This window comes from Nannospalax galili, unplaced genomic scaffold (genome assembly GCF_000622305.1).
Source record: "Nannospalax galili isolate Female #2095 unplaced genomic scaffold, S.galili_v1.0 scaffold667, whole genome shotgun sequence".
Taxonomy (NCBI): domain Eukaryota; kingdom Metazoa; phylum Chordata; class Mammalia; order Rodentia; family Spalacidae; genus Nannospalax; species Nannospalax galili.
This window is the reverse complement of record NW_008358387.1, coordinates 3861148-3878329: the sequence shown is the minus strand read 5'-3', so window position 1 is coordinate 3878329 and position 17182 is coordinate 3861148. Positions and strand designations below refer to the sequence as shown.

Here is a 17182-nt window from a genome sequence, read left to right as displayed (position 1 = left end):
ATAGAATTATAGATATCCAGCCTGTACTCTGTGCAGACATAGCAGTGTCGGGTAAAGTTAATATTGGGACTATGAGGATAATATTATCCCTTCATGTAAGGGAGAATATTATCCTCATTTTTCACCATATAAACAAATTATTAGACAGAAAACACATTTTGCTGGTCATATAAATGTAGTGTCTCATTTTGTCATTATGAGAATTTTGTGTCTATCTTTTACTACATATCGAAATGTTACAAAACTTCTATAGTAAATTGAATTAGCAATGAGTGGTCTATTAAAAATGTGATTAATTACTAAACAACGTGTTAACATTTTCATTACTTTACCTTTCAAAGGAGAAACAGAGATACACTAGCAAAGACTTAATGATATTACAATAATATTACATTTTCTAAAAGAAAAGTGCAAGAGTGAAACTCACCTCCCAATCCAGGTCTCAGACGATTGTCATAACCATCCAGGAGTCGGTCCAAAATCCTTGTGAAGACAGTGGTATTGTCTTTAAGTTCGTCTTGTAAGGAGGGCTGTCCATAGCTGAGAATGGAATAAAGAAAATAAAGGCTGGAAATTATACATTTCCACCGAAACCTTCCAGCCTAAATCTTTCCCAGAGTTTCTTACTTTCCTTTTTATTGCCTTTGAAAATAATTATAACTCTTGTCATTTTCTCACGTGCGTTCTCACAGATGACAGGTTCTTATTCCAATATTTCTGTAGAAAGGAGGGAAGTTCTAAGAAATGAGTTCGAAGTCCTTATGTTTTCAGTTCTCAATATTTAGACCCGTGCAGTAGGACTGACTTTTTTGAGCCAACAAGAATGTTGGCTCATGCTAAAAGAAAACTCTAGGACGTTTCTTTCCAAATTATACATATAATTGCAAAAAACATATATATATAGTATCTATAATATATATATTGCAAAAACAATTCATAGGTTCCTTTTTCAATGCAATGCACACTTTCCACCTTCCAATCTCCCTTTCATTTTTCATTTACTTCCTATAAATTAATCCTTTGGTTTTGGGATGTTCCTTTGTTATTTAGGAAAGAAACATAAGCAAAACATTTCTTATAACAGCTATGTTTTGCATGGACATGGACATTTCTTTTCCCTTTGGGATAGATGATCTAATTTTGAAAATTTATTCAAATCTAAAATTGATTACCTTCCAATCTCCCTTTCATTTTTCATTTACTTCCTATAAATTAATCCTTTGGTTTTGGGATGTTCCTTTGTTATTTAGGAAAGAAACATAAGCAAAACATTTCTTATAACAGCTATGTTTTGCATGGACATGGACATTTCTTTTCCCTTTGGGATAGATGATCTAATTTTGAAAATTTATTCAAATCTAAAATTGATTGAACTCTTGTTCTTTCTGGCCTTTATCAGTAGACTCTATACAAGTACAAAAGCTCCTATTTTTTTTTTTTTTTTTTTTTTTTTTAAATTTTTTTTTTTTTGGTGGCTGCCATGTCATGCTGAGATTCAAACACAGGTCTTCTGCAAGAACAGCCAGTGATCTTAACCTCTATGGACAAGTACAAGCTCCTATTTTTTTTTTTTTTTTACTAAACTTTATCATTGTTTAAGTGTTTTTGTTTTAGACAGAAGTAGTTAAAAGCTCAACCCATAACTCAGTTTTCTTCAGTTTTTTCTAACACCTTGCTTCCATCCTTTCTGTTCCAGGGCGTAGGTTGTGTTTCTTAGCATTATCAGCCTGACATTCAACCACATAGAACTGCAGTTCAAGCATCATGTGTTTCTTATATCATCACTATGCTGTCTATGCTCCTTGAACCGCATTTTATATAATGATTAGCGTGAAACCTACAAAATCCTTTGAGAGAAACATTTTCTATCTTAGGAGAGATCACACTCTATGACAAATTTCAATGATCGCTCTGACCTTGAGTGGAAAAGTAAATAGATATAAGATGCAAAATGAGAAGCTGTGAGTGATCCATGTTTCATGTTTTCTAGTTATATTCTTTTTGCTTCACTTGTGTGTAATTAATTATATGGTTAATAAATATCAGGAAAATAGTAATATTTTTAACCCAAAATCACTTATTTGACAGGAAGAAAAAAATGTCATCAATTATTCAAAAAGCAAATGCTGTTTTGCAAGTAATTAATTTTATATCAGCAAAATTCATTAATCACTTCTCTGATAAAGTTTTAATTCAATAGTTACTATAATTAAAAGTTCTCTGTGACATTAAATGTATGAAATGAGCTTATCTGAAGCCATTTTTCATTCACCTACATCTAACAGTAATGCATTAATATCACACAGATTGAGGACTTACTCTCCTCTAGCAAAATTAAATATCTTGCTGTTTTAGTTTTGTTTCTTAAATCAAATTTTCAGTGAGGTCTGCGCCTTCCAGCATGTCTCATTGGCAGATGACAGCAGAAAGGCAAAAATAGTTTTCTGAGACTGATTATTTATAAAAATTCATTGTCACAAAACCATATGTCATCTATGCATCTTTCAAGGACATGAGAAGGTCATCGTGATAAAAATGGGAAAGAAAAGCCAATACACCTTTGGTTGTGAAAAACTCTAGAGAGAACTAACGGAGGAAACAATAAAGTAAGAAGGGGAGAAAAGATGAGCTGGTGTGACATAACAGCGGGTGGTTAGATTGTTAAAACCATCCTTAGACTACGGGATGTGTGTTACCTTCACCTGTGGTCCTTCTGTTTTCACAGCTTATGTGACTTGCAAGAACTGTTTTTCTCTCTCCTTTTGCCTTAGGAATCTCACTTTCAGTAATTGCTTGCATTTGGATAGAAGCAACAAAAGGGATCAGCCCCTTCCCAGACAAAACCAGGCCTGCTAACACATTTGAAATGGAAATCTTCCTTGTATGTGATTTTATCATCAGGCTTCTGCATCTTTAATTCTAATTGTGCCCATGTAAAATTATAATTACCAGAAAAAAGAGAAAGGGAGAAAGATAAAAATTACCTATTTGGGTTTAAACACTCATGCCAATGTAGAGTACCTAAACTGAATATGCATTTTGAAAATAAATGTCAGTTACAGTACCTGATTTTGATTCCATATGAACTACTCTATAATAAAACACTGTGCACTAACTCCATCTACAGGTCATTATAGTAGTAACACTTCATATAATTTTTCAAAAAGCACTGAAGATCAGTTAACTCCTCAAACTAAGAGTATCTGACAACAATGTGTGTTCTGTCCATCCGATATTTATATGGTAATATTACAAAATAACAGCAGACAATTTGTCATTTAAAAACAATTCTCAAAAATGTCAGTCTTTCCAGGTAATTTCATCTGCCTTAATTCAAAAAGATTCACTTTTCTGAAGGAGTTCACGTTCTTACAATATGTCTAATATTTTCCTATGAGATACAGGAATATGTTGTACAAGAAGTATTAAAGTAGATAGGGAGAAATATAAGGTACTTGGTTATTTGTACGTTTTCTATTAAAGCCTCTTCTATTCATGATTGGATCATTAGAAAATAATTTGAATAGTCCAAGTTATTAAATTTTCTCACTTGTCTGTCTAGTACATATATTTGCTTAGAGCAGCTTGATGTTTTTTCCCCAGTAGTTTTAAAAGTTTATCTGGTATAATCTGCCTATTTGGTTTTATTAATAATGGTTTCAAAGCATAATGTACGTGTGAGTTTATAGAAATGTGATGTTCAAATTATAAATACTATTTTAAATTTTCTACTTTCATATTTTCAGAAATTGCATTATGATGTTGCAATTGGCTAGAAATCTTTTTCTTAGAAAATCAACTTACTACTTACATGGCATGCAAACATTAATTGGGAAAAGTTTTTATATAACTTAGGAAACCACAAGTTTTGTTCAGTTACAAATGAAATATGTTGAATTAACACATTTCTTAGGAAAGCCTTGATAAGTGTATTCTAACATACAAATAAGAAAATTATTTCTATGTTCTATACTTCTTTATTCTTGGCTGAAATTTTATTGCAGTAAAGTTTTCTGAATTCCCTTAGTCATGAATTCATCTATGAACAATTTCCTTACCCCAAGATAGACTAAATGAAAAAATTATAGAAATTGTCATGCAGATTTAAAAGAAAGTGTCCCCACCTTCTTCCTGACAGAGTGCTCAGAAGGAGAGTCCAGGCCCAAAGATAGTCAGAGAAACCTGGATTTTTCTTCATCACGGGCTTGAGCAGCTGAAAAGTAGAGGGAGTAGAGATCAATGTGTCTTGCAAGAAACATCAGGTTATAACCACTAGGGCTGACTGAGGCAGTTCAGATGAATGCTTTGAAGTCAGGAAATGACCTCACTGGAATATGACACCTCACTGGAAGTAATGGAAACCTGGACCATCCACTCTCCACCTTCCTTTCCATTTCTCCATTCAGAAATATACCAGCATTTTAATTTCTCCTGTAAAAGAATACAAGTTGAAATGCATTCAGGTGACAATATTTTTCAACATAAGAGCTGTGAGTTGTTTTCTCTAGGATTTACACTTTCAACATTTGTTGATTTATTCCCTTATTACTGCTTATCATTTAAAATTTTTGACCTTTCTGATTTAGGTCCCTGTGACTGAACTCAGCACTGATATTTTAAGCTGGTGTCTATAAAGGAGAGAACCTATTTGTAGGTGGGATGAGGTAGGCTTACATGCTCTGTTAACTAAATTCATCTCTAAATTCTGGATGTACCTTGATTTCAGAAGCAACTGTATTTATCTCTTTCTGAAGATGGTTGGAAACACACTGTTGAATGCCAGAGTCGTGCTTGTCTTCTGTGGTTGTGGTTGCCTCGCTAAATATGCTCACTAATGTGAGGCTAAAGGATTCGCTTTATAGTCAGGCCATATGCTAATCTCTCTCTGTCCCTCTCTGTCTCTCTGTCTCTCTGTCTCTCTCTCTGTCTCTCTCTCTCTCTCATACACAGTGCACACAAACATGCCCACACATATCTTGTAAGCCCTCTCTAATTTCTTCCAGGTTGCTGCTGAAAAATGCTTCATTTCAAACAGATGGAAGCTGAAGTGCTTTGCTTTGCATGAAAAGGGGATCTTTATTCCCTCTTAGGTAAAGTGCAATCAATCACTATCTGATTGTTGAATTTGGATGTGGTTGTAGGTTGCTGGAGGAATGAAGTGGGAAAGCTTGTAGGATTATATGTACATATATTATATGTATGCACATAATTATGTATATATGCATATCATTATGGAGCCAGCTTTTAAAAATTCTGTCACTACCTGGTTAAGAAAGAGAGATGCTTATACTTTAATGTACTAAAATCAATTCTAGTCATACCAAGAGAACTATTATAGGTATTTTATTTTACCATTTTCCTGAATCTAAACTCCTTGGTAGGACCAATGATTAACGGATGGAAGCATTATAAAACATATCTTTCATTTAACACTCTATACTCCAATGAGGTATGCCTTTAAGCACATCGACAGAATGCCCCCCACCACTCCGGGAGCATTCTAATCAGTAGAAACCATCACAAACAGGCATGAAAGCAAGGAAACATAATTAATGTGTTCAGAACTGTGAGCCTCACCCAGCTTTCTCTTAAATTAGTGACTGGTTTTGACACACATGAGTAGAACATGACAAGAAATCTTGGATAAATATTATTACGGTAAAACATTGCATCCAAATGGTATAATGATTATTCACCCTTTCATTGATCTTTAACATCTGTTAGGAAGAAGAAAACAACTTCTCTTAGTCCTATTAATTCTCATTGATCTTTATAAGAAGAAGAAATTACTAAACGGTGAGCTAAACAAAACCCCTAGGCAAGAAACCATAGCTGTTTGCACTGCTCACTGAGACAGAGGAAAACAAACCTGCCACAGCACTTCAGTTGGGGAAGAAAGTTTCTTGCAAATACAAACATAATAGTTGAAAAGGGAGAACGAAACTGCCTCCTCTTGTCCACCTCCATCCTGTCCCCAAGCAGACACATATTCCAATACCTATCTCCCATGCCACTCAGAGCATATACTAAGTTGAGCTTCTCATTTTCCAAATGGGAGAGACCCCTACACCAGAGGGCATTCCAGAAGCGGCTGCTGGAAAGGGGTAAAGGCATTTTCAGGCTGGGCGAGAGAGTGTCTTTCCTAGGATGGAACTGGGAGACAGGTTTTCTGTCCCAGCATCTCAACTTTGGGTGATGACTCCCCCCATTCTCCCTCCCCAATTCACCCCAGCTCCCCTTGGCCAAAATAATAATAATAATAATAATGGACCAAAACAACATGTCATCACCCACCCGGAGGAATACACTGAAATCTGCCTAAGAAAGGAGGAAAGAAGGAAGAGCCAGAGACTATAATGCTCCCATTTCTCTGCAGTTTTCACCCTGAAAGAAAAACATTCGTTTTTTTCTACCTGCTCTGAGCCCCAGCTCCTGTCCTGCTCGCTCTTGCTCTCTCTTTCCCCACTGGAGCATCCCTGTCTCTCCAGCTAGGACAAAGACACGTTGCAAGCTCTGGGTGTTCGCGGTCCGAAGTCGCACTTACCTCGGGCCCCCTCTGGGCACCGGATCGCTCAAGACCGGGGAGAAAAGTGTGCGAGAGGATCGCGGAGAGCCGGAGCCGCGCGAGTGTGCGAGCGCGGGCGCGCCGGGTGGAGGGCGTCCCTGCGCCGCGCTCACTCACTTGGTCTGAGCCATCATGGACTCTGCGTGCTCCTGCAACGAAGATTTCACACCCAAATTTGCTTCCCAATATCCAATCTGCAGCTATACAACAAAAGATTTCTCTGTACCAAGACAGTAGTAATACGTCCCAGCGCAAACCGGATGTGAAATAGGCGGTGACTTCATGCCAGAGATTTTATTTTAGAAAGGAAGGTGGTTCCAGCCACTGGATCTGGACACCAATCCGCCCATTTTTTATATGCAGCGCAATTTAACTTGCATTGCTCTAGACTTAATCTCCTCTCTAGCTGCAGACACAAATCCTTCTACAATCTGCTGCAAACATTCCTTTTTTGAGGAGTGGTTATGAATGGGGGGGAGGGTAGAAAGGGTTAGAGTCGTAGGTCGGGGCTACACTTAGAACCTTCTCTCGCTAGCAATGTATGAGGACACTACTCTAAGGTGGTCTCATTAAAACACAACTGATCGGGATAACTCTTCTGCCTTCGATCAAATATTAAACCGCTGCATCCACATGAATGAACGCAAACAACAAAACAGGGAGATGCAAGCTTACACGTGTGCAAGGCACTCTGTCCTCTCGCCTTGCTCTCCCTCACACACTCGCACACATATGTCTAAATCCTTGCGTGTAGCAGAGTCAGGACCAGTGAGGACTGGCAGGGAAGAATACTGGCCAGTAGGGAATGGGTCCCTGGGTTGAGAGTCCTTCGCACTTTCTGGGCTTTTGAGTGCCTTCCACCCCGCCTTTCCTCCTTAGCTTAGAGGGCAGTCAGAACAGGCTGCAGAACCACGATTTTTTTTTTTTTACCTTGGCTGAGTCTGTTGCCATGAAGAAAACACAGATACTTTTAACTTTGAATTGTGCTGGGTTCCCGGACCTGGAATATTTAACTTAACATAAATCATTTCTGGGTTTGAGAGTCAGATCTCCATTTCCGGAATCATGCCTTTGCTCTGAACCACATCATTCTCCTATCAAAAAACTAGGAAGGGGAGGAGGGATTTTAGAAGTCAGGGAAAAAAAAAGCTTCTACTTTTTTTTTTTTTTTTTTACTTTTTTTTTGTGCCCTCTTTTATTACCTTCCCTGGGAGATCTCCACCCACAGATAATTATAAACTCAGGGAAGGTGCATATGTATGTGCATGTGTGTGTGTGTGTGTGTGTGTGTGTGTGTGTGTGTGTTAGACACCGTTCTCACTAATTTTCAGGAAATGAGAGATGACTATAGAGCCTTGCTCTTTATCTGTTTTTGTGAATGGCTGTTTGTAGCACAGCTGCTATCTTCTGGGATGTTCACAGGCATCACCTGCACACCCGAAGCTGTCCTTTCAGCACTTTATGCCAACTGGTAGGAAATACTGAAAAGGTGGGACATTCTCACATCTTGCTTCTGGTGGATAAAGTCCTCACTGTGGTAAGGCCCCTGGCCACGTTGCACAGGTAGACTTCTACTAAAGAAGATATTTGGGATAGGGGCTGACTCTGGCCAAAAAAAAGCAAAGAATTAATCCATCCATATCACTTTTGTATTTGGGATTCTACAAGTGTTCTTGGCTTATGAGGCAAGCCAATCAGTTTATAAGATTAAAACATCAAGTTAAGTGCCTGCAGTGATGTGGCCCATGCAATTGAAGGCCACATTCTAAAGGTGACTTTGTTCTTTTGTGACTTTTGAGGTGATTTACTAGAAAATTGTTTTAGAGATAAACATTTCGAAGAGAGATTTGAAGATTGTCTTAGGTGTCCCTGTTTCTGCACAGTAGTTAGCTGGCAAGGAATAACATGAAAAATTCCAGTGCATTAAGATAAACATTGGAGAACATTTCAGCTTCCCTGTGTGACATCTTCTCATTTTGTTTAACATTAAGCAGTTTGTTAAGTAAAATTGACTTTAATAAGGTTTTGAAAGCCCAAGTTAACAATTAGAAAGCATTTCATATCTCTTCACATAAAATACAAGTTCACAATTTTGTTTTGAAAAAGCAGCCACAAAAATGTGATATTTTAAGAGTTCTTTTCTTCTCCTGAGTAAATGGTAGTAGTTCCTTTTACTGTTCTTTAAAAATTGATGAAAACTTTAGCTTTTATATCCTCTAGCTCCTATGTTGCACAAGCAAATCTCTCTATTGATTATGATGTTGTAGATATTGTCCCTAAAACTTTATCATTTAATCCCAGTCTCTGAGAAAATTCCAAACATATCCTGATTCAGACTAATCATGTGACTAAAACCACATGAAGCAGCACATGATCCTCATATATCTAAATGCAAATATATGGATAACTGTGAAGTTATAATGTTAGCATAGAAATGGAAATGCAAGGGGCTGGAGAGAGATGGCTCAGTGGTTAAGAGCACTAGTTGTTCTTGCAGAAGACCCAGGTTCGAATCCCAGAACCCACATGATAGCTAACAACTGTCTGTAACTCCAGTTCCAGGGGATCTGACGGGCTTTTCCGTCCTCCACGATCATTGCATGACATGGGTGCACTTACCTACATGTAGGCAATATACGCAAACATATAAAATAATAAATAAAATATTTTTTAAAAGAAATGGAAATGCATGAAAATATAATACAAAGTTAGACTCTTTAGGTCATTTTCTGTGAATGCCATTCTGGATCTATCTTTCTATCTACAAATACATGTTTAATATGTTTTGTGTATATATATATGCATTTGCTTCAGGACATTCATGCTTTAAATAAATAAAGCACAGATATTTAAAATCTTGATCATTTGTCTACTCTGAATCAGTAATCACTGTTCTGAATTCTGAGTTTGTTTATTGTTTCCCATCTAAGATGCAATTAATATATTCTCATAATAGCAGATAAAACACAAAAGCTAACAAGAATGAAATAATTCATTTATATTGTCTTTTACATTGATTCTTTTAGAAACTTGATGACATTATCCTTTTCTTTTTAGATTTGGAATAAATCTCATCAAATTATGTATACCTTTAATGAAATAAGTTATTGAAGTAGCAAAGAACAAGTCTAACATTCTTAAAGTACTTATTTTGTTCAAGTATATCATAGTTAACTTGCAGAGTTTATTTGATTCTCAAAATAAGCCTTAATGTACCTGTACTACAAATTCTTCAATATCTGTGAAATAGAGAGGTCAACACTCTTACCCAGTGTCACACAAATCATGAGCATCCATGCTGGGATGTAAACCTGAATCCCCAAAGCTTACTCACATCTCTGTCTCCACACTTACATTAGTCTTTTTCTTTACTATGAGTCTGAGGGCTCATATCAATGTCTTTTTTCATTTGCTTTCATTTCATTTGTTTTTATACCTATACTTGATCATTTCCATATTAGTCAGATAAAATCTCACTCTGAGATCAATAATCATTTCAATTTTCAACAGTTACAGGAAATCTGGAGCAAAGGGATATATTTATTCATAGGAAGAGTACAGCACAATATTTAATTAGTATTTCGGAGGTTTCTACTATTTTGCTTCTGTCTTATGAAGCCAGTAGTCAAGACCCTTTTAACAGTTACTAGTTTTTGGCAGAAGGGATTTAAGGTCAATCCTAAGACCAGGGATCCTAGGGAGGCCAAATAGCTTTATCTCTAGTGTTGCAGTCTGGTACATTTTGCTTTTTCTGTCAATTTTAAATGGCAGGAAGCCCTGACCTAATTGAAAAAGTGGTGCTAATTCTATTGAATAGAAAACTGCTTTTACTTTCCCAAACCAAATATGTACCTAATAAGAAGAAAATAAGGAGTGTCCTTGTTTATTCCGTGAACCTTTTAACCATTAACAAACTAATTTTAGGTGAAGATAAGAAATAAGTAAAAATAATAAAATATTAAGTGAGTTTTAGCTGAAACCTAGAATAAAGTGATTTGTAAAAATGTATTGGCATAGCTCAAATATATACACTGAAAATATTTCTGGATATTAACAAACTGAATCATTTCATAACTTGTAAAAGTTGCAGTTGGACAGTTACATTTATTTTTATATAAATGAATAATTACATAGAGAATTTCCCTATTATATAATAAGACTATGTTACTTAGTGAACCATATATCACGTAGGATACCCCTTCTATTATAAATATACTAAAATAAAATAAATGAGATTTTAAAAATCAGATGTGTTGTACCTTGAGAAACTATTGCCATCTAAGACACAATTGTTGCACATCTAAGACAGAATTTTTTCAGGTTATGAGACCAGTTTAACATGTACAAGTATTATGAAGCTTGTAAACATAACGTAAAATGAAATTTAAAAAAATCTTTACATTTGAGTTATAAATTTCTTGCACCGTGGTGGTACAGATTATTTACCTTAACCGCAGTGGTAGATTATAAATAGCATATCATTTCTCCCAGAGTTTACAGAGAAAGCAAATGATGGTGCATGTGCTGGACAGCTTTATGTCAACTTGACACACCTGGGTTGAGGGAGCCTCAATTGGGAAATTGCCTTCATTGGACTGGCCTGTGGCCATGTTCATGGGGCATCTTCTTGATTGTTGAGTGATTGTGGGTGGTGCCACCCCTGGGAAGGTGGGCCTGTGTTGCATAAGAGAGTAGGCTGAGCAGGAGCCAAGGGTGTTCCTCCTTGGCCTGTGCTACAGCTCCTGCTTCCAGGTTCTTGCCCTGAATTCCTACCTTGGGCTCCCTGATGAACTGTGACCTGAGAAATGTAAGATAAAATAAACCCTTTTCTCCCCAAGTTGGTATTGGTCAGAGTATTTTGTCACAGCAATGGAGAAACAAACTAGGACAGTGCATGACTGTGCATCTGGAATCACTGACATGTAACAGCTATGTGGCCTTGTGTGTATTCCTGAGGTCCTTTGCCTCTCATTTATTGAAATTTTCAGTGAAGAAGTGATGCCTCATATTTAAGTTGTGGAATTAATAGGAAATTAATTCATTGAAGTCTCTTGTTAACACTTAAAAGGTATTTAATAAATAATTTTTTTATCTATTCTCTTAACTAAAATTTATTATTTCACCATAAGTTAATGCATCATTTAAAGCACATTCATTTAACTCATAATACTGGAGGTACGATTCACATTTGCATAGACTATAACTAAAACCCAAAATGGTAAATTATTTTCCAAGGTATCAAGACAGCCTAGTTGTTATACCATCCTAATCTGGGGACTATACTATTATTTGTAAGGTATTCTGAGAAAATTAATGATTCCCAACACATTTCTTATCGAGACAACATTTTACATATTCCCCAAATTTAAAAAATTGAATATGAGGTGTATTAGTTACTATTCCATTGCTGTAATAAAACACTCTGAACAAGGGAAGAAGAGTTTTTTGAACTTATGGTTCCAGAGGGATTAGAGTCCATCACAGTGGGAAGGCATGGAGAGGTGGCCAGAGCAGGCACAGAAAGCTATGTGCTTGCATCTTCAAAAAAGTGCAGGAAGCATAGAGTTTAAGAACTCTCAAAGCCTGCCCCCCGTGGTGCACTTCCTCCAGCAAGTTTACACCTCCTTAAACCTCCAAAAACTGCACCACCAGCTGGGGACAAAACACCCAAATTCTTGGAGACTATGGGGTACATTTTCATTCAAAAAAATCACATGAGGCCTCACAGAGTCAACTCTAGTAACATGCTCCATCCACAACTGCCACACACCAAAACAGACTCTCCCAGGAATATATTTTTAGCATTTTTTTTCTCCATAAGATTAAATGAACAACAAACACCCATCAGAAACTATCTATAGACATATGTGAAGGAGCCAGGGACAGATTAATAGCTATGTATGCAGGATACTCTCCAAGTTCTCTCTGTTGGCAGTTTTCAGTTTATCAGGACCTCGAGTGTAACCTGATTTACCCATTTTCTTTCAGAGACTTTTCACAGATGTCAAGCCCATCAACTCAAGCAAGTAGATGCAGATTTATTTAGAATCAAAAGAAATGATAATTAACTGAGAGCTAAAAGTAATAAAATGTCTGTATTTTCCAAACTTTAAAGAGGATTTTCATCTTTATAGACTCGATTGGTAATTTAAAGATAATAAGTTAGAGGGAAGGTATGGAAATAATATGAAAATGTTGACACTATGCTAGATATTTTAAAATTTAGTATTATGTATATCTTAAATTATTTGATTGAAAAAATACATTATTTTTATAGCAAAATTAAGGTATTATTCATGTGCATCTATTTCATTTGATAGATTTAAAGAGTGTAGGTAAATATATATAGTAAATTCATTTCAGACTGTAAGGATGCACACCTATTTCTGTTTTTTGAAGCAAATGAGATGAATAAATATTCAATTAATGATATGTATTAATGGTTTAGCATTCAGAAATAAATCTCAGTTTAGGATTATATTTTGAAAGTTTACTTATCAGAAATAATAACCATCAAGCAATAGACATATTGTCTCCAGGAAGCCATTTCTTCGTGTAGTATCTTCTTGTGTGTTCATGAGATGCCTGGTTTAAATATTTGAAGATTTTCATGTGGTCTCGTTATCCTGTTGGACACCTGCATTTACATATTAGTTTTTATCATAAAACACACAAAAATGACAATAACATTAAAGCAGCAATTCAAACAATTATTCATCATGCCCTGAATGGCCACAGGATTTGCGGAAAGGATACAAAATGGAAGGATTTATTGGAATAAAGATCAAGAATTAAGACATTAATGCCCCATCTGTTACACAGCTTTCAGTTGTCGATGTTGATGATGAGTGTGTTTTGTGGAGTGAAGTGAAAACTGTGTGGGGGTATGGATGCGTTTTCATCATGATTTGACATAAATACATCTCAGTGTAGCTATTTCCTATAAAGTTAGAGTCTATTTCATCTGTACAAACCAAGATCTTTCAACCTAACTCTTTCTTGATTTTCTTATAATGTCATTCATCAAGATTTTTCTTTAGACAAAAGTTCAAACTCTCTCTTTTCTCTCTGTATGTATGCTTATATATGCAACATATGTGTATGGAACACATATACACATATTTGTACATATATATATAATCAAATAGCTTCAAAGATGAATGTCAATTGCTTCTGCATAATTACTATTGAAATAATGCTAAACATGCACAAATCTCATAAAACATAGTTTCTTCCTCATGTGAACTCGGGATTTGTCCCAGTAAAAGTTTTCTTCCCCCGAGGAACGCGGGATTGTCCCACAAAAACCCTGTTTTGGGAAAAAAAAAAAAAAAAAAAAAAAAAAAAAAAAAAAAAAAAAAATCAAAATCCAGAGTGTCCAAGGCCAACTGATCAAAAAAGAATGTAGACGATAAATGAAGACATTTTACATGCTTTACACTTTATCTGCTTATAAAGACGACAGCATGCAACTAACTGTCTTTGAGACACATACAGTGAGATTTTGAGAGCAGTTGGGTGACTTCCTCACACTCAGTGTTAAAGTTCAACACAAAGTAGACCACACTTTAATCTCCTTTAAGGAAATAACAGAATGGGTTTCAGAATAAGTCTTACTGACTTTCTTTGATTATCAAAGGGATTAGCTAGACTTTAGCTGCAATAACACACCAGATATAGAACCAAGGTTTCTTTCCCCTCAAATAATCTTTAATCACTTTTCATAATTGGTCTTTTTTACAGACAAAGAAAGTAGGTTCAGAAAGTACGTGAGACACATATGGCCTAAATTTGAACCCAGGCGTAGCATTTGTTACTTCAAAAGCTGAAAAACAGTGATGGCAAATCCCTGGAATCAAGGATATAATGACAGACTAATGGAACTCTTTTTATCACAAATATTAAAATATTTACAACAAAAGGTAGTTAGTAATTTATTAAGATTTAATTTAGGAAAATAGTCTTGTTCTAGGAAAATTTTGTTAGCGAATTCGATTGCAGACGTTTCCTTCCTTCCTTCCTTTTCTTTTTTCTTTCTCTCTTTTTCCTGTGATGTATTTGCTTCTTGGCCATCACTCTAAACTTCAGTTTTCTTATTTGAAACAGGAGAGTCCTATTTTCATATTACAGGCAATATTTATGACAATATATACAAAGTAGCATATTTTAACATTTGGTAGCTATGTTTATTGCTACCACAGTCTTTACAATGTCATGGTTTCTCGTTGCCAGTAACTTATCTATAATTTTTATTAGATGATCAATATTGTGATGAATTTATTAGTTAGACATTGTGATCAATGCAGTGAATGCTTTGCACTTGAACCAACATACTTGGGTGAAATTCATCAAATACCAGATTGACCATTTCATTTCCTTCATCATATATTTGTAGCTTGACGCAAGGAAGAAGTGTCCTTTGCAAGAATGGTGAATCCATTATTGCAGAAAACTAGACTCAGCAGGTGGTAGGACAAAAGACAAAACGCTTAAGGCTAAAAGTATCAGAAAACTGAACCATAACTCCACAATAGGAGCTCAAAATATTTCCTCCATCAAGCCTCTGCTCAGCTATTTTACCAACAAGATAAAAGACAATATAAGTTAAATGACAAAATTGGATGCTTGATATTCAAGTCAATACGACAGAATAAAAACAAGTGACGTAAATATAATGAATCAATCAGAGGCTACAGGAAATAATCTACTATTGTTAGGTCTTATTCTTTATCTCACAGGGGTAAAAGATACTATTGAATCAGAAAGCAAGTCATGAAATTTCAGGAGGAACACCGAAGGCAAGCCAGTCAGACCGAACTCAGTAAATGCTGACATTGAAAAGCCACATTTGCTAGTCAAAACTAGAATATAGGTATGCTGAGTAAAGGCCCATTTTTTAAAATTTGTTTTTTATTGAATTTTTGTGTATTTTATGCAGAATATCTCAAACAATCTTAATCACCTTTATACCTCCGTCCATACCAGCATGCTCCCACACCCCCTCCCCAACTGGGATCCATATACTCTGTCATCCATATTAAGGGCCAATGTGTCAAGTCAGTGTCCCCAGGTGTTCCCCTGTGCAAGTCCATCATCCACTGACGTCTAGTCAGCCTGTCTAGAGTCCCTTGTTTTAGGAAGATCAGCTCTTCCTCACCCTGCAGTAATCAGCTGCCAGTATTTCCTCAGCTAAGATTGGGGTCTGCTTTTCATTTCCCCAGTTCTATGCTGGGTTTTTATCTGCCTGAATCTACATGGGACTTTTGTATGCTGACACCATTGTCATATCAACAGGGTCCCAGGAGCTGTAGAACTCTGTTTCCCTGTGATCGTGAGGTCCATTTTTATACTGTATTGTTAGTGTAATTTGGGGGGAATATTTTAGCATGGAATTTCTCTCCATGCTGAATCAAATGAATTTTATCAATGTTCCACAATTCAAATTAAACAGAAATATCAACTATTAATAGATTAAAACTGAAATAAAACTTTGTGTTTTGTTTTATATTTCTTTATGCATATTAATATGACTTTAAATGTGCTTATATTTCTTCCAAATACAAAAAAGCTAGAATACAGAGAAGCTGAAGAGTAGTTTAACAAGACTGATGCTCTATTATCTCCTTCATCAGCTCTGTGAACCATGTTAAAACATTCTAGTTACTCTTCTGGTGACCTTGAGAGACTTCATACCTCTAGGAAAACTAGCTATTTTACAGATTGAACTGTCCTAAGTTAGTCTGACAGCCGTATGTTTAAATCATGATTTCAATGCCTGAAGAAATTTTTGTCAGGCTCCCAAATAAGTCATTGAATTCAATGGAGTTTGCCTGTGGCTTCAAGCAACATGGTTGGGGAGGGTCAGTCAAGGTTCAGAAAGCTTTTGATAAAAGCTTAAGGAGGACTCAAGTGCAAACTCTGCTTTCAGACAGAATAACATTTAACACATATGCCAAGAGGATGTTCCATAAATTAAACAATATCCATTTTAATATGTGGCTACCGCTCCTCAGATTTCCTAAGAGCAAAGTGAAATTTGACTCTGAGCAATACAAAAGAACAAAGGAAAGTAGATAACTAAACAGAAGTTGGGTGAATAGATTCTTTAGTAAGAAATTATAATGCACCAGGAAAGCAGAGAAAAGGAAGAAATTATTTTAACACTGGATGCTTTTAAAAGTTACAGCAGTTCCATAAGAATAATGTATACCTACAGTTACTGAATGTGTGGGTAAAATCTGACATAGTCCCTAGTTTTCTTGGTAATCTTTCTCTTCAAAATTCTATTTTTATTTTAAAATTGCTCCTGTTTGAAACATCAATTTCAGACTTAAGGAGAAATATAGCTCTCATAGTATATGATGTCAAATATTATAGAAAAATGAATTTTATATAAAATGCAAAAAACATGATTACAGGACAACAGAGTTATTTGCATCTTTGATTTTTGTGTTGAGGCCTTCTGTAACCTCTTTGTACAGACGACTGCTTTTTTTCTAGTTTTCAAATTGAAATCTAAATTTGAGATTTCCCCACTTAGCGCACAGTGTACAAAAATTGTTGTGTTTATGCTCAGACCTACAGCATGACTTTATGATGGTCTTTTGAATAATTCAT

The 17182-nt window shown here is 35.7% G+C and overlaps 1 protein-coding gene across 2 annotated transcripts in view; it reads right to left on the bottom strand.

The window, feature by feature from the left end:
• Gabra1 (gamma-aminobutyric acid type A receptor alpha1 subunit) overlaps nt 1–6983 on the bottom strand; it is a 61015-nt gene extending 54032 nt beyond the window's left edge. The window contains exons 1-3 of one of the 2 annotated variants that reach the window (XM_008821675.2): nt 6545–6983; nt 4125–4213; nt 428–540 (exon numbers count right to left, since the gene is read on the bottom strand). In XM_008821675.2, coding sequence (XP_008819897.1) covers nt 428–540; nt 4125–4198 — 187 coding nt within the window. In that variant the 5' untranslated portion in view covers nt 4199–4213; nt 6545–6983. Of the gene's footprint in view, nt 1–427; nt 541–4124; nt 4214–6413; nt 6520–6544 lie in introns of those variants that run through there. The other variant, XM_008821676.3, reaches the window with a different exon arrangement.
• Nucleotides 6984–17182: the final 10199 nt, after the last annotated feature.